The sequence below is a fragment of the Bos taurus genome, chromosome 27, assembly GCF_002263795.3.
Source record: "Bos taurus isolate L1 Dominette 01449 registration number 42190680 breed Hereford chromosome 27, ARS-UCD2.0, whole genome shotgun sequence".
Lineage (NCBI taxonomy): Eukaryota > Metazoa > Chordata > Mammalia > Artiodactyla > Bovidae > Bos > Bos taurus.
The window spans coordinates 19,508,056-19,522,853 of NC_037354.1; the positions used below are offsets into that span (position 1 = coordinate 19,508,056).

The window sequence follows — 14,798 nt, forward strand, 5'->3', positions numbered from 1 at the left end:
CTAATATCTTAATTACCTATGTCCTTAGTTGCAGGTTTTAAATGTAAAAATAAGGCAATTGAAATTAATCAAATAATGACTTGTTGATTTTTCTAATGTTCACTTGAATGTGAAACTTTTTGTTTCTTCCAGGAAACAACAAACCATTTCAACTGCAAAGCCATCTTAGACTGAGAAACTTTCAACTGTGCTGAAAAACCGAAGACAAATTTTCCTTCCCTCTCATTTGAAAGGAGTTAAAAAAGAAATAAAACGGCGGAGGTTTAAAGTTAATACTCAGGATGAATGATGATAATTCAGATGGCAAGACAGAAGATGAACTGCAGTCCTTATTTATCTGTGATAAAAATGGAAACACATATGGATGCAAACAAAAATCACCACCTACCCAAAACGCTTCAACCAATAATGTGAGTTGGCATTGTGCCAACCCAGATGGCATGGTGGTTGATTATGAAACTGGCTCTGATGTGGACATTGGCGAAAATATTTCTTTAAACCCTCAGTGTGTTGAAGTACACGATCACCAAAAGTCCTCAAGTAACTTCATCAGTAAGGAGGCACTGGAGGCGCACACGGATTCCACGTGTCCATCTTTTGCACATGTTGTAAATACAGTGGAACCCAAACATTTGCATAGCAGTTGTCATTCCCTAGGATCGTTGAACCAGAGTGTTGAGACATCTCTAACTTTTGTATGGAAAACTAACAGTGATGATTTGAACTGTACAGACAATCCTACTGCCTTGCTGCTCAACCAGACTTTTGACATAAAAGTGGATAACGTTAACGGTACATTCGTAACACATGATACCACTGGAAAAAGTCAGTCTTTGCCTACCACTGCAAGCCTGCAGCCAAACAACACAAGAAGCATAAATACATCTTTATCCTGTTCCATTCTTCCATCTTCCCATTCTGATAAGATACATGTGAGAGAAACAAGTTGTGATCGAGAGAGCTTTGAAAATTCTCAAGCTGCGGCATCACAGGCCCAGGACACAACTTACACAGTATTTTCTGACATGGTGATGCAAATTGATGTTGTTGTTCCAGATACTGAAAATCAGTGTCACTGTTCTTCAGGAAAGGTTGCCAGTGAGTACCCAGATGGAGCACAGCAAAGACGAGGCACAGAAAAGGAGATACAAGCTCTAACACAAGTTTCTGATGGCATGGATGTTCCCAGTGGGTCTGTATTACAAGAGTTCTTTTGTCCATCTAAAGATGAACCAAATAGGGAGACACATTCACAGAGCTCATATGGGCAAAAGGAAATGGGCCAAAATGTAAGAGAAACAGTGTCCAATTGTCTTATAGATGATGAATGCCCTTTACTGGTGCCAGCTGTTAATAAAAGCAAAACCCAAGTGCTGGGCCCAAAACACCAAGTCACTGGGACTAAAGACACACCAACTGCCCCCAATGAAAAGCATTTGGGAACCCAAAATCTTACCATAGAACTGATACCGAATAGCCCGCCAGGACAAAAGGAAGCGTCAGTACTTGAGCTGACTTGGAATGCAGATGATATGGTCATCAGTACAGATAACAGAATTTGCATGTCCACGCCAGTCCTTGAACCTATAAATACAACCTTTTCTGTCTCACCTGTTGAAGGCGTGGAGAAATGTAGCAAAGTGCCGACGAGTAATCGAGAGCTCCGATGTTTACCAAATTTGAAGGCGGCACCAATGATTGTGTCAAAACTTAACCTAGGAAAATCAACCACCAAAGCAAATAGCCCCCTAGGCAGCAAAGTTAGAAAAACCAAAATTATAAGTTACCCAAGACCAAACTTCAAGAACGTTAAAGCAAAAGTTATATCCAGACCCATGTTGCAGCCCAAGGACCCTGCTCTATCAAAAGCTGCACCCAGACCTCAGTTAACTGGTGCCTCATCTCCCTCATCAGTGTCTTCCTCAAGACAGTCAACAGGTTTAAGCAAAACAGCAACATATGACTTGAATGCAGACCCCAAAGCAGAAATTCCAATTAACAAGACGCATAAGCAGCAATTTAATAAACTCATTACGAGCCAGGCTGTGCATGTTACAACTCATTCTAAAAATGCTTCACACAAGAAGCATCCAAGAACAACATCTGCCATGAAATCAAATCAGGAAGATGTTGACAAAGCAAGTTCTTCCAATCCAGCATGTGAGACTGGGTCCGTGGCTGCAGTTTTTCAGATCAAAGATGAGCTCCCTGTGAAAATGGAAAGCACAGAAGGCTTGGAAGTGCCCTCTACTTCCCACATCGATAGGATTAGCCCTGAAAAGAAGGGTGAAGAAGGAAATGGGACACCAGTGGCAAAACAGGAGCTAAAAAAGGAAATCCTGAGCGAGACCTCTGACTTTGGTTCTCTGTTTTTGGTAAGTGAAATTTCTTCCTGCTTCAGAAGTGGTGGTGGAAACAGCGGGATGGATTAGCAATTGGTTCCCCTTTAATAGTGAATAAAATTGCTGAACTCTGTGTGCAGATTTGCTTTCAGGTATTGCAGTATTATTCATTAATTTTTAGTACATTTTAGGGTGTTCATTGGTTATATGCATATTTAAAAAAAATCTCAATTTCAGTATTTTATTTTGAGCATCAATATTCCTTTTAATAGTAAGCTGAAAGGACAAGTTACTTTAATGTTTTCGTGTAATTAGTTGTTTGAAGTTAGATATCTGGTTGGATTTTATATTTATTAAAAAAAAAAAACATTTTTTATGAACTTTGAACTGTATCAGACCACAGTTGAACAATGTCTCAGCAGTGCTGGTAAACAGAGTTAATATGAAAATAGCTCCTGGGCTGCTCTGAGGAAGCACTCTGGGCAGTGGAGCCCCCTCTGGTGAACAGGAGGATTCGGGATGCTGCCTCTGATCAGCTAATGTGACTTCGGCCAAGTAGTATTTTGAGACACAGGGATGAAAGGATTGGGCTAGTAGCTGTCTGAGATCTCTTGCTGTCCTAACACATTGGTCCCTGATACTAAAGGAAAACCCACTGTATTTCGTATGGTGAAAAGGCAATATGTTTTTACAGCACTTGGCAGATACTTGGGTGTTCGATTTAAACAGGAATCCATATGCAGTTCAAAGATTATTTTTCATTAAGCATGTGTATTTATTTTAAACTTTTAATTTTATATTTGAGTATAGGTGGTTAACAATATTGTGATAGTTTCAGGTGGACAGCAAAGGGACTCAGCCGTAGACATTAAACATGTATGTAATTTTTGCCCAGAGCATGAAGAAACTGGCTTTCGGAGTTGTAGAAGCATTTCAGAGGCTAGTCTTGGACTCTGTGTGTGTGTCCTTGGTCCTGTTTTTGGCAGTGGGCACTGGCATGCGTTTTCAGCCCATGTAGGGCTTTTCTTGGGCTTCTGTCTTGTGGGTCAAGAGTGGACGTGGGTGCCGGGTGCCAGGTGCCAGGGAAGGAAGGCAGCTGTGAGTCATCTGTGTGAAGGACTCCCGTCTGAAGGAATGATACATGTATGGCTTGAAGTGTTGAAAGGCTGTTGTAAGTGTTTTCAGGGCTTCCCTACTGGCTCAGATGGGAATCCGCATGCCAACACAGGAGACCACGGGTTTGATCCCTGGGTTGGGAAGATGCCCTGGAGGAGGGCATAGCAACCCACTCCAGCATTCTTGCCTGGAGAATCCCATGGACAGAGAAGCTTGGTGTGCTGCAGTCCATGGGGTCACAAAGAACCGGACATGACTAAGCAACTAACAATTTCACTTTTCATGGTACATCAGGAATTCTTAGGTTCTGCTAGAGATAGTCTTGAGCTAGGTCAGCTTAGAGATGCTTTAGCTTTTATAATAAATCTTTTAGAAAGAATGGTACACCACAGTGATCCCTGAACTACTGAGATTGTCCATTATTTCAAAACCCAGGTGTTTATTTTTTTAACTTCTTTTGAAGTCAAACTTAGGAAACTCATTGTATCCAATTTTTAATTTGATACTTTGCTAAATTAAATAATACACTGTTGTAATGCTAAGAAACAGTCTTAGTTTGCTATTTCTAGATACATATACATGAAAACAATAGAATTATTCCTCCTTGATTTATGGGAGACTTTTTAATTGTGCATTGATCACCAACTGCCTCCCAAATCCTAGCATAAAGTTTCTTTAAATAACATTTGCTTTGACTATAAATTGGTGGTGTAATTTTGAAATGAAAAGCTTTTCTGATCCGTGCATCATGTAAGTCAGCATTTTGTTTCCCACAGGCAGAAGGAAATCCTATTTTTCAGCGTGATGATGTCGTATAGAAATAAGGTGATAGAATCATCTGGATCCCAGTGTATCTTGGAGAAGAAGCACTTTTCATCTTAGAAATTTTGCAGTAGAATTTCCATATTTTTAGCACTGACATGTTTACTTACTGACAAATACTACAAACTCATTTTCCCCCCCATGGTAATGTTTTATGCGCAGTTCTCTCCAATATCCCTATTCACTGCTTACACATTTCTGTGTGTCACAGGGCAGGAGCTGGCCAAACGGCCACTGGCCACAGGCTTTGTACTTACTATAGAGAGCTGAATGAATCAGCCTTTGCCTCATGTTGTAGGCAGACCCCTGTGTTTCTTGGTCACTTCGGCAGTACCTAAAGATTCTGGATCTGCCCTGGGTCCATGCTGAGACAGTGCTGGAGGGATATGCGTTTTCTCTGTGCTCTGTTGGTCCTGGGCAGAATTAGTCCTTGAGTTTACGGAATCCTTAGGTTGCCTACAGCTTCACAGCTGTTTGAGTTGAGTGAGTGTCATTCTCTCAGTCATGTCTGACTCTGTGACCCCAAGGACTGTAGCCCACCAGGCTCCTCTGTCCATGGGATTCTCCAGGCAAGAATACTGGAGTGGATTGTCATTCCCTTCTCCAGGAGATCTTCCCGACCCAGGGATCGGTCCCTGGACTCTTGCATTGCAGACGTGTTCTTTACTATCTCAGCCACAAGGGAGGCTGCTGCTGCTGCCACTGCTAAGTTGCTTCAGTCGTGTCCGACTCTGTGCGACCGCAGAGATGGCAGCCCACCAGGCTCCCCCGTCCCTGGGATTCTCCAGGCAAGAACACTGGAGTGGGTTGCCATTTCCTTCTCCATAGCAAGGGAAGCTAGTCAGGGCTTATCTGAAACTTCATAAAAGTTCTATGTCAGAAGGAACTTGATTTTAATTTGATGCATTTGAGTGTAGCTATGCATTACAGAGCTTTTGTATTGGTGATAGTGTGTTTGATGAAAGGAATGGGGAATTATCTAAAAGCAAGGAAACACGTATTTCTTCAGTGACTGTGCGAAACCCTCTGCTCTAGGCTCTTACGTATATTATGCCATTTAATTTTCCAGAATGTTCAGGTGCTTTATACATTATCATTTACTCTTTCCAGTAACAACAGGCAAGTTCTTGCTACAGTTTAAGGATTCATAGAGGTCACTTAAAACACAGAGACAGCCGGTAAGTTGTAAAAGCTGAGATTCAAACTCAGGTCTCCTGATCTGAATCCTAGCCCTTTCTGCTCCACACACTGGGCTTTCAGAATTTCAAGGAATGTTGACTCTAAAAGGCAGAGCAAATCTGATTTGTTAAAGATTTACTTTGTAAGTTGGTTAGAAGTTTGGGTTACTTTTTAAATGTTGTTCTCTGGGGAGATTACCTTAGCCAGTTTCACAATGGTGGGAGAAGATTTTTTATCCTTTGCTTGCTTTTCTTGGCCAATTTTACATTGCTTTCCAGTGTTCTCTTAGAGTATTGCCCTATGTAAGTTAGTTTTTAATTCACGTAGTGGATGTCATCAGCATGGACTTTATATCATTCTGTGGGAAATTATCTACTTCTGACTTACTAAGCAAGGGTCCTGCTAGGGGAAAGGCAGCGCAGAGGTTCATAGCACCGATTTTGGAGATTGACATGGTTTCACATGGTAGCTCCATCCATTCATTGGCAAAGAGGCATCAGGCAAGTTTCAGCCTCTGTGAGGCTCAATTTTTCTTTATGTAATGGAAGAATATAAATCATGGCTTACAGTGTTGAAATTTGTTCTTGGAGTAAACCTCAGGCTCTCACTTCCTGTGTGTACATTTATTGGGTGCCCACTGTGTGCTTTGGGGGGCTTCCCAAGTGGCTCAGTGGTAAAAGAATCTGCCTGCCAGTGCAGAAGACATGGTTTCATACCTGGGTTGGGAAGATCCCTGGGAGAAGGGAATGGCAACCCACTGCAGTATTCTTGCTGGGAAAATCCCATGGGCAGAGGAGCCTGATGGGCTACAGTCCATGGAGTCGCAAAGGGCTGGACACAACTGAGCAGCCAACACACACCGTGTGCTGTATATGGTGGTGATTGTTGGGATATAGAGATGGAAAGACCCAGCCCCTGGCCAAGCCTAGAGTCTAGTGCAGCGGGCATTAGAATGTAAAGAAAGATGGGCTGTCAGGCTGTCAGTTGGGGGTGTGTATGGCTGCTGTGCTGGTGGCGGTGATGGGGAGAGAGATCCAGGAAGGAAGGCTTCTGGGGGGAGAGCGCATGGATCACCAGCTGAAGCTTAAAGATCGAGGATGAGTTGGAAGGGTATTCTGGGTGGAAGGAATAACATGTGCCAAGATGAAGGCGCATTGTCACGCAGGGGTCACAGGGTAGTGAGGATATCTGGAGCTGGGAGTGCAGAACCACAGGCAGTAAGGAACCAGTGAAGGGGAGGGCAGGACCGCCACACCCCAGAGGCCTTTTATAGAAGAGCTGACTTTATCTAGGAGACTGAGGGAAGCCTCCTGGCCCAGTTTGGACTGTCAGCATTTATGACATTTAACATTAAAACTAAGACATTTCCAGAATATATATTCATTTGAAATAAAGTTAAATCCATTGTGTTTTAATGTAACATTTTAAAAACTAACCGCATTTTCCAAAACAAAAATACTTAATGAGGAGACTGGCACTGTTCCACATTTTTGTAAATTTAATGTCTGACTTAATTGAAGATGGTTGGGTTATGCCTCTGTCTGCTGTGTTCTGTGTATGTGGTTGGAACGGTGATACAGAAACATACAGAAGTTAAGAAAGGAGACTTGTAGAGATAGCTTTCACTGTGTAGGTCGGGTGTCTGGGCACGTGGTGGTGAATATGAGAAAAGCTAAGTTTTGAGATGGGTGGATAAAATTCACCTGATTTTTAGAAACTGCTTCATGTCCTTCGGCTGTGAAATGGAGTATGGTGAAAGCATCCCTGAAGGGTTGTTAGGATCATGAATTGATACGTACATTTTGAACTTACTTTTCATTTTAAAAGGGCTGTATGTTGGTTAGTAAAAACAACAATAATATGATTATTGTCAACATTATTGGGTCAAGGCACCTGAAGTATGCTAAGTGAGGCAGATGAAGAAAGAAATGAAGTATGTGGGGAACTCGGGAGAGAGTGCCGACTCGGACGTGAGGGCTTGGTGGTGGTTGAAAGAGTGGACAAGGTCATCTGGGGAGAGTATATGGTGAGAAAGTTTCCAGGGCCAAGTTTAGAACACTTGCGATGACCAGCATTTAAAGGCAGAGAAGAACAGAACCCAGAGAAGGAATAGCCAGACGGATAGAAGAGGATCCAGGAAAGAGCTCTGTGGGAGAAACCAATGGAAGATGGCATCATGGGGGCTGGAGACCGTGGAGAGGAAATCTAGGAAAAGGACTGAAAGCTATGAATTTAACTTGTGACACCAGTCACCTTGGGCACAGTTTCCCTGATGGGACCCAAGGCAGATCATGGTGAATCAAAGAGTAAACTATCAAGAGCGGAAATGTCTTCATAGTAAAAATGAAAAATATCCATCGGGCGTATCTGTTTAGACAGAGATTGTTTCTTTCCCATACCTACCACCATCGGGAAGTGGTGGTGTGGGAGTGGGAGGTGTGACCTGGCCTGACGTCTTCCCTCTTTTCCCCACAGGATTCCGCTTCCAAACCTGCAGGCATCTCAGGTGGGAAACCAGCTACAAAACCAGCTACGCCCAGCCCCTCCATTCTGAGGAAAACACCTGGTCCGAAAGCCAGAGTGGGGCCTTCTGTTTCCTGTTTGAGGCGGAATAGCGACAGCAGAAATCTCACCTGCGATCGGGCCGTGTCTCCTCAGAGGATCAGGCGTGTGTCCAGTTCTGGTAAGAGTCAAATAATTCAGCTGTGCTTTAGAGCAGCTCATAAATGATTCAGATTTAAATTGGTCCCATCAGGAACCTGTCTCAGAGAGATGGGTTTTGGTTCTAGAACTCTGGTGCATTGTGTCACTAAAGCGTTTCGTCTTTTGTGGTCCAGCATCTTGCACAGGAAAGGTGGAAAAAGAAGTCCAAGACGCAGCTCTGATCCTTGAGCAGCGCTGGAGGCTGGTTGGAACGGAGAGAGATGTGTATAAGCTGACATAAAAGCTCTCCAGAAGCAGGCGTGTCTCCATATACAAGCAGGCCCTGGTCATACAGGAATTGTTTCACTTTACAAACAGTGAAGTGCTTAATAATACTTGTGTGATACACTCCTTTCATCATGTGCCCTCATCAAAAAATGAAGAGACTAGTGTTTTTCTTGAATTTTACTGAAAGGTGTTTTATAAAATCTTCTAGGAGGAATGTCCCTGGTGGTCCAGGGGCTAAGACTCCACACTCCCAATGCAGGGGACCGGGGTTTGATCCCTGGTCAGGGAACTAGGTCCCACACGCCACAACTGAGACCCGACGCAGTCAGATAAATATGTTAAAAATCTTCGGGGATATGAAGGTGACTACAGAGTTACATTTTTCTAATACAAAGGTTGTTTATATTGGTTTGCATATTAGAAGTAGTGAAGGCAGATTTATAAAATTTGAGAGCTTCCAGAGCAGCTCTTAAATGTCTTCCTAAGTTTGGCTGAGGTTAGGATTTCTCTGTGTTACAAAATCAGAACAGGAAGTGGGGAAGGCAGCCCCTTTCAAAGAGACGAAGACAAAAAGCCTGCTGGCCATTCCAGTTGACTGAGAGCACTCTGCAGGGGTCACCCCTCATTTTAGCAGGTATAGCACTGAGCAAATGAAAGGCATGTCAGATAGATTTAGAAGTGAGTTCCCTTATAAAAATAGTGGCTGCTGTTGAATGGTCTAAGGGAGAAGGTGCCCCAAAGTTTCTGTGTCCTCAGATGTGAGAACATTCTGCAGAAACTTAACGAAACCAGTGAAATCCCCAGGGTTCTCTTTACCTGTCTACACCTTAGGATTTTGAGGTTTTATTTTCCAATCCTATTATGAAGCTGTCGAGCTTCCTATTATGAAGCTGTTACGTGAGAAGCTTATATAACACGCAGACAGGTTGTAAGGGTGATTTATTTAGGTCCAGGCCCCAATAAATCAGGGCTTGTGCATCCAAATCTTGAGGGTTGTCGTGAGGAGCAAACCCAGGAGGAGGAAGGGGACTTTGCATGCATTTCCATTTCTACCCCGAGAGGAACTCTGGGAGAACAACAGTAAGAGGCGCTCAAGACGTTGGGAGAAGCAATAAATCTTATTCGGGATGTTGCCACAGTCTGGAGAGTGGGGCAGAAGTGAGATCGAAGCTTTGGTCCTCACTGCTGCTGCCGTCCAAGGCTCACGGATTTGCAGATGGGAAGCCCCTTTCCTGTTCAAGCATCAGGGGCCCCGGTGGCCTGGCGTCCAGGAAGGCCATAGCCGCTGGCAGCCTGGCCTGTTGCGAGGAGTGCTGCCTTATGGCAGGGCCGTGGCCCCAGGGAGCTGCCTGAGCTAGTCATGTGCCTTCCCCCAGCTTCTGTGAAGTGACAGGGTTTGAGACAGTCAGGCTTTTGCAGTCCTCATCTTTCTAGGGACAGTGTGGAGCTCACCTAATTTTCTGAGTAGTGGCTGCTCGTAGTGTAATTCTAGCACGTGGTGCTCAAATCCCAGAAAACCTGAAACACACACATTTCTACAAATTAGGCCAGTACCCAGAATATATTGTAAAAGATGAGATTCTTTTATATAGGTGATCCCACCAAGGAGTGACATATTTTTGAAGTCCCTTTACTGTATGCTACAGAATGCCATGCCTTAAAGAGAGAAAAGTAGGTCTGCCTAGTCTTCATGAAAAGACAGGACATTTCTTGAGCTTTTATTAACCTGTGTACATAAGCTTAATAACTAAGTTATGCATTCAGAGTTTTCAATCCAAGTTAAAAACTCAATTAGGCAAAAACGGAATCTCTCACTTGGTAATTTTCCATATATAAACGCAAAAAAATGACTGTAGCCAGAAATTTTGTGGGTTTGCATTTGAGTTGAACAGTTGGAAGATTAACTTGGTGATGCTATGTTTAAAATGTGTTTATCTTTTAATAAAATTAATAGCAACCATAACTTGTTTGCACGCTGACAGTAAATTGAGAGGTGTTTGTCGTGGAAAATGGGAAACTTAATCATCACAGAGTTAGAACAGAAAATCAAGCAGCCAAAACAACGTGTCTTTGGATCTTTGAGAGCATGTTGCCATTTGCCGTACAATGAAGTGTTTGTGTCTTTGAAAATTGAAACCAAATGGACATTCTCTGTGCTCATACAAAGTTGCTCTCCTGAAAGGTAACCAGCAGGAATGTTCCAGCCCACTTGGGGTTTTCAATAAATCCTTTCAGAGAACCAAGTAGAAAACCAGACCTGGAGCTGTGAAATAGCCATTTTCTTGAAGCTATAAAATGAGTATGAGGAAGACTTGGGATTAAACCCAATGGAACTTTTCCATTTCACTTGTCAAAACTTGGGAATTGTAATGTACAGCATGAGAACTGTAGTTAACTCTGCTATATATTAATATATAGGAAAGTTGCTAAGAGAATAAATCCTGAGAGTAAGTCTCCTAACAAGGAAAAAAGTTTTTTAATTGTATCTATATGAGATGATGGGTGTTGTGGTAATCACAATACATGTAAGTCAGACTATTACGCTGCACACCTTAAACTTATACGGTGATGTATGTCAATCACATCTCATTAAAACTAGAAATAAAAAAGTAACTTAAATCTGGAAATTCATATGAAACCAGATTAGTGATTATAACAAACCATATGCAAGTCATCTTTGCTTCTTTGGAGTATGTATGTGTTTTAACCCCTCAAATAAGATGACATAAGCAAGGAAAAATATTTCTAATAATAATCATAATGCCAATAGTAGCAGCTCACACTTGTTAACATGCTTACCAGGTTCCAGGCTTTGTCTTTATCATCTCACCTATAAATTCCTTTACTCCTCACAATAGGTCTATGAGGCTTGTCTGCATTTTACAGAAGAGGAAACCATCACACTGAGGTTGAATCATTTTCCAGGTTGTGCAGCTAGAACGTCACAGAGGTTACAGATTCTGACCAGTAACAGGGCTCAGAGTCCATGCTCTTCACCTTCATGTTATCATGTTTCTTCATGAAAGAAACACTTTCAAATTAACCATGAGTTTTGGAAAAGTTCTTAGGCTCAGCTGAATACATTAGAAACTGTGGTATGTCTGTTGTCTTCACAATCTGTATCAATTTACTGTGATGTAAATGGTTTTATGTGGGCATTGCAGATTAATGCTGTTGAATAAAACAACTGCTTAGGAAATACCTCGAGATCGAGTGCCTTCAGAAACTGCCTGCTACCCTCTTTCAGAGGTAATACCAGTTCTTGCCAGGTTTTAGATTATAATTGTGTGTGTTCCTTCATAGCCACTTGTAATTGCCCTGCCAGGGGCCAGCCTGAGGTAGGCAGGATTACAGAAATAAAGCAGAGTATGCCCCTGCCGTGGAGCACCTTTTAACTAACTACCTGGCAAGGGTGAGAGTGTGTTCCTACAGCAACCGCAGAGCAGCTCAAAGGGATATGTAAGCAGTGTGCAGAGGGCCCTTAGGTGCTTTAGGATTTGGAGGAAAAGAAGGATGTTCAGGGACCCGTCTGATCATACCAGAGTCTGAAGCAAGGCCTCATGAAGGAAATGGTTCTCTTTCTCCAGAAGAAAACTAAAGACCATTTCAAAAGGGTAAACCTTTGTGTTCATTCATCTAATGTGGGTTAGTAAAATAAATTCCTCTCAGACCAGGAGTACATCCCAAACCTGTAATGACTTGCCTACCCTTCGAGGTTTCCCTTCTTTCCCACTCAGGTGTTTTTGTAAACTGGCTTCTTGTTGATTTAGTGCTAGAGTGTTTTTTAAAATTGTCTCAGCTTACTTCTGTACCGTTTCGGCCTTTTCAAGGCAAGAGTTTGAGAAGAGATAGCAATCAGAATTATGAGAAATGTAGTCACGCTTGCAGAAGTACTGAAAGCCAGAAAAGATCATCTAATAACCAGTCTAAAAGCAAACTTGAATATGTTGCTTATAGAGATGTTGTTTATTTGTATGTAATTAAACCACTTACTCACTCACATTTTAAAGAATGTATCTCAAGGTTTTTCTCCATAAAAAAATAATAATAGTAGTTGTTCTCCATAAAAAATAATAATAATAGTAGTAAGGTGTTTTGAGTGCTAACTGTTCTAAGCTTTCTAAATGTATAATTTAGATTATAATTTCTAAATGTGTAATTTAATTTTCACAACTCATGATGTATACATACCATGATTATTCCCATCCTGCAAATAAGGATTTTGAGATTTGGAAAGTTTAAGCAGTCTGCCCAAATTGACATGGCTAATAATTGGTGGAGACAGGAAACAGGCCTGGGAGTCCCCAGCTCTGTGCCCCTGCCCCTTGGGCACGCGCAGTCATTCAATAAGCCTCTGAGTGCCTGGGAACTCCTCTAAGCACCGGGCATGAACAGGTACATGGAACAGGCAAATTTTTGCCTTTGTGGAGCTTAAATTCTAGTCAGAAAACCAAGTAGTGGTTAAAATATTGTGTGTGTAAAATGATAATGGCTAAGGAGGGAAATAGGGCAGGCTAGGAAGTTAGGTCTTTAAATAAGGTGACATATTTGAGCAGACACCTGGGGGAGGAGAGGGAAATATCTGGTTATCAGGTGGAGGGAACACAAGTGAGAAGATCAAGGCAGTGGGGGTAGGGTCTGAGAACCAGGCAGCTGTCCTAGGGGTGTGTGTGTGTGTGTGTGTGTGTGTGTGTGTGTGTGTGAGTGAGTGTGAGTATGAGGGACTGGGGATGAGGCCAACCAAGGAGGGCCTTGCAGACACCTCAGAGACAGTGTCTTCTCTCTTCTTCTTTATTCACATCATCGCTGTGAATTCTTGATCATTTCACACCATTCTCACTTGGCAAGTAATTCTGGGGATGATTGCTTCAGGCAGTGACTCACACACCGTGCAGTCTGTCTTATTTGTCCATTCAAGAAATGTTTGGCATGCCTGCTCTGTGCTGGGTGGTCTGCTAGATTCGGAGAATATAAACATGACTTATGCACCCTATTAATGAACTCCCTAGTTGGAGGGTGAGGTGGGAAGGGGTTACGGAAAATCATTTGAACACCACCTCTTCCTTCTTCACACCCCAGCTGAACTGTCCTGTTTTCTGTGATAACCTGCATTTATTGTGCTGGGCTATAGTAATTTTCTTCCATCTCCATGCCACCCATAAGGATACAGTCCAGGTCTTAGTTATTTTTATCCTTTCCAGTCCTCAGCACAGTGTACCTATTGCACAACAGGTGTTCAAATGTTATCTGGCTTGACTTGCCTGGAAACTTGTATGAGGTACCGTGTGTCCACAGTAAAGGGAACACCACTAACTTAGCCAGAGGGAAGACTGGAGAAGGGTGGTGACATTGAGCTGGCCTTGGAATGTGCCCCTGGGGGGTTTCCAGGCCTGGGAGGTTGCTGGCATTCCCAGGGGTGCAAATGTAGCCTCATGAGGAGCCTGGGGTGTTTGGGGAACATAAAAGGTGGGGTCAGCCATGCTTTGAGCAGGCCATGTGTTGGGGTAAGTGATGAGTGAGCCCCAAGAAAGGTCAAGGCAGATCAGTCCTAATAGTTTAGGCACAGACTTGTAAGAGTCACCCTGGTGTTTGGGAGTAGAGAGCAGAGTGAAAATAATAAAAATGTTTTTGCAGAAAGAGGGTCTGGTAAGCCCCACTGGCAGTGAATGATCCAAGTGTCTGCCCAACTTTCTTGTCTGAGTGGCCTTGTGATGGGAGACTTCCCTGGCGGTCCGGGGGTTGAGATTCCATGCTTCCATTGCAGGGCTGCAGGTTCGATCCCTGGCTGGGATCTAAGGTGCTTTGTGATACGGCCAGAAAAAAAGAGAGAGAAAATAATGGGTTAGTTTGGGGGCATGTTGAACTTGAAGAGGTTAAAGACTGAGAAAGCACCTCGAAGGGTGTGTGTGTGTGTGTGTGTGTGTGTGTGTGTGTGTGTGTGTGTATGTATGTGTTAAGACATTAAAAATGTAAGGATGGTGAAGAAGCTGTAGGGAAAGAGCTGGTACAGAGATGAAGGACAGGGTGAGTGACAGCCGGGCAGGGGAGCACCCATGTTTCCAGGGCACAGGCACGTTAGTCTCTGAAACAGAGACGGAGGTGCAGAGTGTGCATATACAGACCCACTTAGAGAGTAAAAGGTCGAGGGGTTAAGAGTGAAGATTCAGAGCCCCAGCTGTGGAGAATGGGTGGCTTTGTCTTTCAGATTTTCTGGCTCACTTTTGTGAGTTTAGGTGATTTCTTTCAGGGGAGCTTGTGCAGATTTTGTTGATTGATTTGTTTTTGTCGGCTTAGAAGGGGTAGCAGATTGAAGAGGGTGTTCCGTTCTGAGTCTCTGTGACCTCAGTGTTCAAAGTATAGCTCTGCTTGTGGACCTTGGTTTTCAGTGAGCCAGGAGGCTCCCTACTG

General features: G+C 43.0%; 1 protein-coding gene across 5 annotated transcripts in view; it reads left to right on the plus strand.

Moving 5' to 3' along the window:
- MTUS1 (microtubule associated scaffold protein 1) overlaps positions 1-14,798 on the plus strand; it is a 186,478-nt gene that overhangs the window by 62,217 nt on the left and 109,463 nt on the right. For all 5 annotated transcript variants that reach the window (XM_059882221.1, XM_015460846.3, XM_005225980.5 and 2 more), the window contains exons 2-3: positions 133-2,375; positions 7,935-8,142. In XM_059882221.1, the coding sequence (XP_059738204.1) occupies positions 282-2,375; positions 7,935-8,142 (2,302 nt within the window). In that variant the 5' untranslated portion in view covers positions 133-281. The remainder of the gene's footprint in view (positions 1-132; positions 2,376-7,934; positions 8,143-14,798) is intronic.